This window comes from Brassica napus, chromosome C8 (genome assembly GCF_020379485.1).
Source record: "Brassica napus cultivar Da-Ae chromosome C8, Da-Ae, whole genome shotgun sequence".
Taxonomy (NCBI): domain Eukaryota; kingdom Viridiplantae; phylum Streptophyta; class Magnoliopsida; order Brassicales; family Brassicaceae; genus Brassica; species Brassica napus.
The window spans coordinates 4,234,706-4,246,795 of record NC_063451.1 but is presented as its reverse complement, the minus strand read 5'-3'; the positions used below and the strand labels follow the sequence as shown (position 1 = coordinate 4,246,795).

At 37.8% G+C, this 12,090-nt stretch overlaps 2 protein-coding genes across 2 annotated transcripts; one reads left to right on the top strand and one right to left on the bottom strand.

Annotated features, from left to right (window-relative positions):
* Positions 1 to 1,921: 1,921 nt before the first annotated feature.
* Positions 1,922 to 2,745, bottom strand: LOC106423725. The gene is made up of 2 exons (XM_013864492.1): positions 2,092 to 2,745; positions 1,922 to 2,005 (listed from the first exon to the last, which is right to left on the bottom strand). The coding sequence occupies exons 1-2, from the start codon at positions 2,743 to 2,745 to the stop codon at positions 1,922 to 1,924; spliced, it is 738 nt and encodes a 245-aa protein (XP_013719946.1).
* Positions 2,746 to 10,389: 7,644 nt separating this feature from the next.
* On the top strand, positions 10,390 to 11,775 carry LOC106423723. Its single transcript, XM_013864491.2, has one exon. The coding sequence runs from the start codon at positions 10,390 to 10,392 to the stop codon at positions 11,773 to 11,775; it is 1,386 nt and encodes a 461-aa protein (XP_013719945.2).
* Positions 11,776 to 12,090: the final 315 nt, after the last annotated feature.

The window sequence follows — 12,090 nt, the reverse complement described above, 5'->3', positions numbered from 1 at the left end:
TTTTTTTGTTATCGCTAATACCCACAAACACTTGAGCCTCACCTAATAAAACACTAAAACAGCGTCCCAAACACCGAGCCCGTTATACCTGATGGAGATATCTTTGGTGGAAAGGTCACACCCTTTTTAATGAATGTAAAGAGTTGATTACTTGAAACTGAGACTTGCAGGTCTGAAATATGGAAAGGTTTGCGCGGTCTTGGTGGGGATTTGGAATGAATGCCTTGACAGTCTTTGATTTAAGTGGTTAGCGAAATCACAAGGTAAGGTCTACTGAGGGTTAGGGAGCTCCCAAATTTTAATCCTCTTTACTTGAGGACAAGCAAAGATTCAAGTCTGGGGAGTTGATATTCCGTGTTTTTAACGGTTTTAAACTCGTTTTGGAGCAATTAAATGGTCGGTTTTAATTAATGTTTTGGTCTATTTGATGCGTTTTGGTGTTCTTAAGTGTAATATGCAGGTTACTAGATCGCTTGCAAGAAAAGAACGCATTCGGGATTTATTCAGAAGCAAGATGGACCGAACAATGGACCGAATGAGAAGTATTGATCGCACAGGACATAGATCGACCGATCCATTGTCTGTGGATCGACCGATCCAGAGCTAAGAAGAAAAGCCGTGAATTGTAGCGACATGCGTAGCGACCAGAACTTGTCGCTACGGTTTCATGCACTAGATCGACCGATCCGACCACTGAGGATCGACCGATCCCACGCTCTACGGGCTCCACACGCACCAATGAGCTTTTCACTCCTTTTTACCCACTCCCCTCAATAAGGGACGAAAGAAGGGGACTTTTGGGACTCAGAAAAGATTAGAGACGACCAAGGAGGAGATTTACAAGTTCTTGAGAGAGATTTGAGAGTTTTGTAACTTGTTTTGCGTGATTTGTGAAGATTTGTAAAGGAGTTCATCTCAAAACCATTTGGAGAAGATCTTCTGAACTTTTACTCTGTTTTAATACAATCTTATCATGTTTTCTTCATCAAAATCGTGTTGTTCTTGCTTAGTTATGTGTGAGTAGTCATCTAGTTGGGTTTAGGGGTTCTCATAGGGGATTTCTTGATGTTTGATTCATAAAACGTGTGTAGACTAAGGGATTACGTTTTGGTTCTTCATCTAATGGATTTCTTACTGCTTGAACTGAATTGATCACTTAGTTCATGATATCAGATTGTTTAATGCACCGAAAGTGATTGTTTGAACTTCCGAAAATACTTTAGATGAGCAAAGTGTCCTTAACCCTCGGAAGTTGATGTTATTGCGCTTTGTGAACATATTGAACCTGTTCTTAATGCTTGTTTAGAAATTGAAACTCAGCGGAAGTTAGTGTGGAGATTTCTATAACATAGAGAATTAGCGCTACGGAAGTAGGTTAATTCTAATATCGTGTTTGAGTTCTAGACGGTTCTTAATATATCCCTGTGTCTGCCATTAATTGTATCTTGATTAAAAAGAAATCCCTGAGAATTCCCAATGCCCAACGTTTGTTTTAAAATAGTATTCAAATCGTTTAAATCATCTTTTTACAGCTTGTTTATGTTTTGTGACACTAAAGAAAATTAAATAAAAAACATCAAAAATATATCTTCGTTCGCTGTAGGTATTAACTTGTCTGCAACTCTACGTGTGATCATCGGTCCCTGTGGATTCGATCCCGCATTACTACTGCGTACTTTACTGTGCACTTGCAGTTAGATAATCGGGTTAAAACTCGACACATCAAAAACAAATGAGGACATTTTTTTATTTATGATAACAGGGCAATACAACCTTAATTCCTACAACCTTTCATGAATTCGACAAGCACTAACAGTATATCGCACAAGATAGTTAGTCATGCCACATCATGATTCCACCGCTGTCCATTACAACTGGTCCCTCGCCGTAAAAACCCCTCCATAATGCTTCCGATACTTAATTATATTGCTTCCTTGCAAGTGGCTTTGTTGTGTCCTAAACCCTTGCATCGGCTGCACGATGTCCTCCTCCGCATGCGTTTCATCTGCAACCACACCAATTGCAAGTTCCATATTAATCTATTTATACTGGTAATGAACTAAATACTTTACTACAACGCTTGCTACTTACAATTTTCTCCCTCCTCGAAAAGAACCGTTGCTTTTTCGGCCGCCCTGGTGGTCGCCTTGTCGCAGGAGGACATAAATGCTTTTCGCCAAAATCAGAAACCAGATCAGACAAACCAGTGTAGTCTGGCACGGACAAAACACTTCCTGCATACGCGGACCTTAGTCCCTCAACCGTATAAGCAGATAACACTAACGTTTCCACGCTATATTTCCATTTAATTGCCGAAGCAATAGCGTGTGAACACGGGATGGAAAGCATTTGGAACTCACAACAGCTACAAGTTTTGTTAACCAAGTCAACATGAAAACCCGCACCGTTTTTGTTGCGGACCTCATGCTCATCCTCAGCTATATTAGTGACTACGTATCCACCCGTAAGCTCAAAATTTTTGGTGACAATACCTGAAACCTTGGGAGTAAGTGAACCCTTATTCTTTTGGGCTGCTTCCCGGCGAGATGCAAACCAAGCAGTCAATTTCCCACGTATGAACTCAATCAACGGTATCACCGGATATTCTGTGGCTTCACGCAACACCGAATTCCAAGACTCCGCCAGGTTGCTTGTCATGGTATTGTAACGATTACCTGGAAAATGTGACCTGGCCCAATGCTCCACACCTATCTCAAGCAGATACTCAGCACATTTTGGATCCATTGTTTTAATCTCATTAAATATGCTATAGAATTCTTTTAGTCTGAACGTCCTAGCAACCTTTGCGACGAGATATTCCAAGTGACGAGCCTTGAAGTTCGACCAAATGTTTCTTTTTAGGTGGACAACACAGATACAGTGGCCTGCGAGTGGGAAAACCTGTCACGCGATATAAATCAGTCCACCGTCCATAAGTTAACCAGATAATGAAAAGTTTAAATCGCTAGATATTATTTATGTCAAAGTAAGAAAAAATGGAAATAATGGCATTTAGTTGATAATATATATTAGTACATCTGTATTTGTAAATACATTTCTGTCACAGAAAAATATGCTATATTTTCCTTTTTTATATAGATTACAATTTATTTTATATGTCAAATTATTTTTCAATTTAGATTTAACGTTTGAACAACGTTTTAGAGAGAGCTTGACGACGTTTTAACATATGCGTTGTACACTCTAGATATTATTTGTGCTGATAATTGGTTAGTTTTAACAATAATTTAGATTAGAAAGATATGGTATTCATTACTTTTTCTAATCATCAAAAATATTTAATAAAATATATTTTGATATAATTTTAATATCATTTTTAATATTTTTTTGCAAGTATTTATAGTTTTTGCAAACTATACCAAAATGAGATATAACTGATCTTTAGGATTTTATGGTTAGTTTAATTTTTAAAAAGTAGAATATTCTTAGACATTTTAAGATCTTTTTGTTATAAATATTATATAAATTATAATTTTGTGATTTAAAAATATAGTATTGGTAAAATCAATAAATTTCAAAACCAGGGTTTAAAATACGTTTGTTCTGATAGATTATAATTATTAAATAAATATTATTACATATATTTTAAATTTAGTTGTATGATTGTAAACAAACTCTATTATATGTTTTACAATTTTATTATTTAATAAATACTGTTCACAATATTAAAGAACAAATCACATGTTTTTTTCATACTTTTTGACATCATCAAAATAATAACAATAATTATATGTTATGATTGCCTAACATAATACTAAGAATAGTATAAACAGTCATATGTATATACAATCATATACTATGATTGCACAACATATGAAGAAACAAAATATAGTTAATGAAATGACCTACAAAATAGTTAATGGCCTAAGAAATAATTATATATCTTGTTAATAATTAATAATATTTTATTCTATTTAAATTAGTTGGTATATTTAATTATATTTAATTGATTGGTTTTGAATACAAAGTTTTGAATTTCACATTTTCTTTTTGATGACCCTGGTATCTGGATGCCCTCGAAAGAGATCCGACTAGCGCCTAATGACCGTCCACCAGAGCTAATCCGGAGAGCCCGCCAAAGGCATCCAGGGGGGCCGTCTTTTTCACCAAATTTTAATCGAATGTGGCCGGGACTTGAACCTAGGTGGAGGAACTCACAGCCGTGAGCCCTTTACCACCAGGCCACAAGCGCCCCGTTAATTTAGCATATATTTAATTGTAAACTATTTGAGTTTTTCCTTAAAGATAGTATATAGTTGATCTTATTAAGATATTATTAAGATATATATACTTGTGATTATATTTTTTTTATAAAAATATATGATAGGATAATTAGATGTGATGATTTTCTAAAAGATGGTTCAAAATGAAATATCACAAATGAAAAGAGTCATGACTTCTGTTTTAACAGATAAGATGTGTAATTCTTGATATGATCTGTTAAATTTCCAATATATAGTTAACGAAATTTAATGCATAACATAACATTTATATAGGTAACAATTTTTTTTTTGATACTTATTACCGATTTAGAAATGTATTTTAAAACATTTTAATATATCTTCTATTTATCTTCCAACTAAAACTTTAATAATATTCAAAATAAATTTTTAATCCCATTTTATTATCAGAATTATTCAAAATATCCGTTCATAATAATTAAAGAATATAATAAATTATTTCCAAATTGTGAAGAATATACTTATCAACATATGTTAAATACAAAAGAAAAAATTAGTTACAAAACAATAGATGCGTAAAACGTTGTAAGTTGAATCAGTTAAACATAACAGATTAATGGCAGGTTTTTAGGTTTTTAACAGGTTTTATTGGATTTGTACGGATTTTAACTAAATCTGAACATGATTCTATACATGTCACTGAATTTAACGTTCGGCCGCGTGTCTAAGTCGGGTACAAAAAACTTCTAAAGTTGTTAAAACCCATATGAATATATACTATTAAATTAGTCGAAAAGCTGCCAAATAAATTTGATGTCTCACCAATTCAAGAAATGTAATTCTTATAAAGACACACAATATATAAAGATGATGTTGTAACATAAAATGTACATACAAAATCTCGAATAAACTAAATGATAAATTATATAATCTTACACAAAACAATTTGTTTCTTATATATAATGTGACTTTGTAACTTAATAATGTACATCAAAACCAAAAAAAAACTAACTTATATCAACCATCGTTATTAACCGAAAAAACATGCGCTTTCGAAGCGCGGATCAAAATCTAGTTAAAGAGTTTATATATACGGGATTTCCTTCAAAGAAAGACACAATTTATTGTGTTTATAAATTATAACTGACACAGCCGACAAGAGTATACTTATTAGTCTTATATATCAGGACCCTCGCTCCCCCAACAAGATCGAAACCGTAGCCCTTTGGAAATCTACTATAACACCGATGTTTCATGGAATCACCAAAGAAAATCCTCTGGGCTAGCCTGAATCTTTACCGATAAGACCTTTCTGGAGCTAAATTGAGGATCAAGCACTCAGAACTTCGTGTTCCCGCCTTGCATGGGAGAAGCTCTTGCAATCAGAGAAGCCCTGCTCCACACATCCTCTCTCTAATATCGCCATATCTATATCGGAGCTGAGCGAGTGAAAGAAGCTAGGTTACAAACCTTTATGGCAGAGTTTGATAGAATCAAGATGAAAGACGGAGATACGATAGATATGTTCTCTGGGAAATTATCTGAAAGCGTGTCCAAGTCTGCCTCCTTAGGAGAAACAATCGAAGAATCTAAGCTTGTGAATTTTTTTTTTTAAAGAGCTTACCAAGAAAGAAGTACATTCACATGGTTGCTTCGCTTGAACAAGTTCTGGATCTTAATACTACAAGCTTTGAGGATATAGTTGGTAGATTAAAGGCATACGAAGAAAGAATAACTGAAGAAGAAGAAGCGGATACCAATCATGAATCGGGGAAGCTGATGTACGCCAATACAGGTTCAAGTCAAGAGAACTACGGTAACGGCTACAGTAACCGAGGACAAGGACACAGTGGCAAATCGAATTGGAGAGGACGAGGTCGCGGCCGTGGATCCTTGCAACAACAAAGAGAAGCTTACAGGCAAGGACGAGGTGGAGGAGATGCCTCACATATCACGTGTTTCAACTGTGACAAACTTGGACATTACGCTACTGATTGTCCAGACAAGATGTTAAAGCTTCAAGAGACCGTCGAAAGGAATGAAAAGAAGGACAAAGACACTCAAGAAGCTGATGCTTTGATGATGAACGAGGTCGTTTACTTGAATGAGAAGAATGTGAACCCTAGAGTCTTTGATACCGAATCAGATACTATGGATGTGTGGTATCTAGATAATGGCGCCATCAACCATATGAGTGGAAACCGTATGTTCTTCTTTGATCTTGATGACACCGTTACTGGGAAGGTACGTTTGGTGAACGATTCATGGATCGATATAATGGGGAAAGACTCAATTCGTTTAGTTATCAATGGAGGAAAGAAAGTCTTGAAAGATGTCTACTATATATCGGCGCTGCGGAGAAACATCATTGGTTTGGAACAAGCCACTGAGGCAGGCTGTGAGGTAAACATGAAGGATAACACGCTCAAGCTAGTTGACAAAAATGGACTACTAATGGTTAAGACGACGAGGGCTAAGAACCGTTTATACAAGGTCACGCTACATGCTGATCATGTTGAGTGTCTGCAGGTAACGACTTGTGCAGAGTCTACATTGTGGCACCCACAGTTAGGTCATATCAACAAAGAGACCATGAGGTCGATGGCTAAGAAAGAACTCGTTACTGGCGTGCCTGAAGTCGAGAACTTTAGTGAAGCTTGCGTCTCATGTCTAAAGGGAAAACAAACCAGGAAGCCCTTTCCACAAGCAACTTCGTTCCGAGCATCAAAGTTTCTCGAACTGGTTCACGCAGACCTCTGTGGACCTATCACATCACCAACACCAGCCCACAAGAGATACATCTTCTTTCTTATCAACGACTACTCACGATACATGTGGACAGTTCTGATTAAAGAAAAGAGTGAAGCGTTAGAGAAGTTTAAAATCTTCAAGTTACATGCGGAACAAGAAACAAAAATAGAGTTAAAGACACTACGGACAGATAGAGGAGGTGAGTTCGTGTCTCATGAGTTTCAGTCTTACTGCGACAAGCTTGGGATCAATGGTCACTTGACTGCACCTTATTCTCCTCAACAAAACGGAGTAGTAGAGCGACAAAACCGAACGCTATTAGAGATGACAAGAGGTATCCTAAAACATATGAGCGTGCCAAATCATCTGTGCGGAGAAGCAGTAAGGCATGCAACTTACCTTATTAATAGGGTTGCAACGAGATCTCTTGAAGGGATGACTCCATACGAAGCGTTGAGAAGTCGGAAGCCAAATCTGTCACGTTCAGCGGCATGGCTTGGACTACGATGAGGTGTTCGCTCCGGTGGCTCGTATTGAGACAATTAGACTGATCATCGCTTTGGAAGGATCACATGGCTGGGAGATACACCATATTGACGTTAAGACCGCGTTCCTTCATGGAGAGCTAAAGGAAGACGTGTTTGTCACTCGACCAAAAGGTTTTGTCGTTGCTGGGGAAGAAAACAAGGTCTACAAGTTGAAAAATGCTCTCTATGGATTATGACAAGCACATAGAGCTTGGAATATAAAGCTTAACCAGATACTCCGAGGTTTAAAGTTCAAGAGATGTTCAAAGGAACCATCGCTTTATCGCAAAGAAAACGACCAGGAGGTGCTAATTGTCGTAGTCTACGTAGATGACCTTCTAGTTACTGGATCTTCTTTGGCTTCTATACTGGAGTTTAAACAAGAGATGGCAGCAAAGTTTGAAATGACCGATCTCGGATTACTAACATATTATTTGGGAATTGAAGTGTTGCAAGGTAACGGTGGGATCGTGCTCAAGCAAGATAGATACGCTCTAAGAATCCTCGAAGAAGCATGACAGTGTGACTGATTGTTTGAACCTAGAATCATAGGATAGTTGAGGGGCATGAAAATACAATCAATTAACGGAACCCGAACCCTACTGGATTAGATACCTAGGCGCATATGAGAGTTGCTCTAGGAATCTAGTTGAACATATTCGATAAGATCGATAACGCTTGCCTAAGGCAGCGTCGATCGACGCTTATACCATAGCATCGATCGACGCTCATGCCATAGCATAGATCGACGCTCATACCATAGCATCGATCGACGCTTATTCTTTGTTCGCATGAAAGAGCTGGAACAAAGACTTAGTCAATAGATTAGACTCACAGTGAGAGCTGGTTGTCTTTTACATAAGATATTGAGTTCTAGAATTGAATATGTAAACCATTAGCATCCTTGAATTGTAGTTTTAAATCTCTTGATTGATAAATCCCTAAGTCTAGCGCTTTCATCATATTGTTTACAAACCTCAATCAATCATCCGAACAACTGCCTTGTTCAACCCTGTTTTATTTACTACTTATTAAACTGTTCGCCTACGTTAACCTAGATTTCTATAGTTTATTGCGTGCCCATGCTCTTTGTGGATTCGATCTCTAAGTACTACAATTGAACATGTTATTCGAGAGAGTAAAATCACTCCTTAGGGTAATTTGAGTGATATCAAAGTCGTCTAATTAAAATTAAATATTTAATTTTTATTCTCAATTGCAAAAGTAACCTGAGACGACTTTCACCGACAGTTGAGAAGACTTCCCCGGAGGTCTTCTGTTGGAAGGCTTCCCGAGAAGTCTCCTAGAGAAAGTTAAATTTCTCACACAATTCGGTCAATTCAAAAACTAATTTGTTTATCCGAGGAAACTTACCGGTAAGTCTTATATTTTGAAGATTTTTTGTTAGCAAAGACTAACTTATATTTCCAGATAAGTCGTCTCTAAAAAAACAAATAAAGTCAATTGAAAAGCTAACATATGCATTGACCAGAAGATTTCCATATAAGTCATCTACGACCAGAAGACTTATAAAGAAGTTTTCTGAGCGAACAGATTTGGATAAAAAATTGATTTCATACTTTCAACCAGTGAGATAACTTGTTTAGCTTCTCCAAGCACATAGAAGTTCAATACGAAAGCAACCCACTTGTTAATGACCAAGAATCATGACTGAATGGCTCTATAAACTTTAAAAAAAATTAGAATCAAAATCTTGAAATTTTTTGGATGAATATAGAGAAAGTGAAAGATATGTTGTTTTAGTGCATATGAATGAGATATGAGGAGTGAAAATTAATATTTATGTGCATTAAGAGTTTCAAATTGGTTGTTCATGGTGGTTTGTGTATTCATTGCAATGACAATATTATAATACTTGATGAAGATAATAATAATAGAGTAAAATATTCATTTTCAAAAAATAATAATTACATTTTCGTGAATAATTCAAATTTTTAGAGTGAACAGAGCAAATAAAAGTTTCAAAAAATGCATGAATTACTTTTGTATTTGACTTTGAGCACCAAAAAAACCCTTAATATATAGAGATTTGGTTAAAAACTGAAATTCTCCGAGATCATCAACCAAATACCCTCTAAGATTTGTGGACACTACTATTATGGGAGTTTTTACGCGTATAAAAGCAAACGATATGTCTACTAAAGGCTGTGATGATGTTCTTGGATTATTTTTCACTCTCCCTGCGATAAACCTTTTTTGCTAAAAACTTAAAGCAAACTTGGAAAAGTTTGATATTGAGTTCTTTAATTTGACTTCTGAATTTTTTCAAGAGTTTCTACTTTCTATGTATCGTGGCAGGGCTGGGTTTTCGAGATGGGAAATGAAAATAAGAGGGTGTACAATGGTCGAACATGCAACGTTATCATTCATGGGAGTGGGACCAATGTTTTACCAGTGACTTGTTGAGTAGAAAGTCATTTTCAGGAACACAAAACAGCCTACTAATTTTCAGTAAAAAAAACAGCCTACTACTACTTTGGAGTACAATTTAATATATATTTTTTTCGGAGGAAATGTGGAGACGATTTCCGGCAAGGTCTATGACCGTTAGTTGCCTTTTTTAATCTTTCAAATCTTTCCCTTGTCTTTAGTGGAACCATTTATCGGCCCTTTTGTCACAGTGTTTTATTTTGGAAATTATATTTTATTTCCTTTTCTTTTCAGCTCCATCTCACCTCTTTCCTTCTCTGGTCTAGAGTTTTATTTCCTGTTTCCCCTATCTTCTCAAAATTCTCTGTTTCTTTCCTAAACTAATGATTTCTCAGAAATTCGTGGCCGAATTTTGCCTTATTAATGGCAAATTTGCTTCAATCACGGTAGATCTACTGCCAAAGAATTTTTTCCTCCACCACGGCTCTACCCTGAATTCATCTCCGACGACTGCGAACATGGCTGACCTCCTCCACAAAGCGATAAGAGCTATGTCCATTGGTGATGATGAAGAGCCCCTTACCCTACCTGATGAACCCCGTTTCCGTGTTATTGATGAGAATGAAACTAGTATCCTTGGCCGCTTGCTGAACCCCGAATGTCAGTCCATGGCTCGAATGATAGACTATATGCCTACAGCGTGGCGTGTTTACGGTCGTGTTCGAGGGATTGCTCTCTCGAAAGACAGGTTCCAGTTTGTTTTCCAGCGAGAGGAAGATCTACAGACGGTCCTTAAAGATAGACCCTGGTCTTATAATCATTGGGCTATGGCTTTGGAGAGATGGACAGCTAACCCTCCTGATGACTTCCTCAAAACGATGGATCTGTGGATTCGGATTAGGCATATCCCAGTGGAGTTCTTCACTACTGATACTATGTACCGCCTGGCGTCAGAGGTTGGAAAAGTTGATGTTATTGCTTACGATCCTAAGGTTTCCCAGACTAAGGACTACATCAGAGCCAAAGTTTGCTTCAACCTGGATAACCCGGCCAAGGCATTCAGAAGATTGAACCTCAAGTCTGGTGGGACGGTGAACATTGAATTTGAATATGAAAAGATTCATAAGAGATGTTTTCACTGTCTGCGCCTTACCCATGAAAAGATCAGATGCCCACTTTTGCGTAGAGGTGGTGTGAAGGAGAAACAAGTATCTAATGACCGAGAGGCATTGCCTGAGCCTCGTCCTAATCTTCCCATTGTGAGAGCTTCACTACTGGATGAGGGCCCGCCTTGTTTTCCTCCCATGTTTCCGGAGCTTTCAAAGCAAGACCAAAAAATGGCTATGTTGTATATCTCACATGCTGATGAGACAGAACGCAGAGCTAGAATCGAAAGAGTCAAGCAAGGTATTGCTGATAGTGCTGCTGAAGCTTCGGTCCGTATCACTCGGATTACCAATGAGCTAGACAAAGGAAAAGGCCACGTTTTCTCTTATCAAGACGATATACTGGTCTCTAAAAAACAGAGACCCCTCTTACTTGGAGCTTACTCAGAAGGCTATGTTCAATCTCTGGAGGAAGGTGAGGCTGATTCTTCGGCTACAAATGGCTCCTTTACGTCTGCTCCCACTGCGGTTCTGGCGGGTTTTCAGCTTGGCCCTTCCTCGGGAGGGCGAGTCTCCGGGAACCAAAATGCCAGCAAGACCCAAAGGAAGAGGCCTCTGTCCTGGAAGAGGAAACCCAATACCAGTCGTGCCCAGGCTTCTTATCCTGCTCCTTCTCAGCACCTGAACAAGGCAAAGAGAAAGTCTTCTCCCCCTCCACAGACAGCGTCCGAGAACAAATCTGCAAAGCTTACAGACCCTACGGTGGCTTCCGTATTGAAGCCGCTGCTCCCCCAATGAGCATTTGGTGTTGGAACTGTCAAGGTGCTGGGAGTACTGAGACAGTTCAGAAAATTCGGGAAGTTAGACGTCTACACTTTCCGGATTTCATGTTTTTGATGGAGACTAAACAAAAATATGCGTATGTTTCTGGATTACAAAAAAGCTTGGGTTACGATAAGTTGTTCACGGTGGAGCCTAATGGTTTAAGTGGTGGGCTAGCTGTGATGTGGAAGGATAGTTACAATGTTGAGATACTGTCTAGTGATAAGAGGATTATTGACATGAAGATTTCGTCGGGTCCTTTGGATTTTTTTCTCTCTTGTATTTATGGAG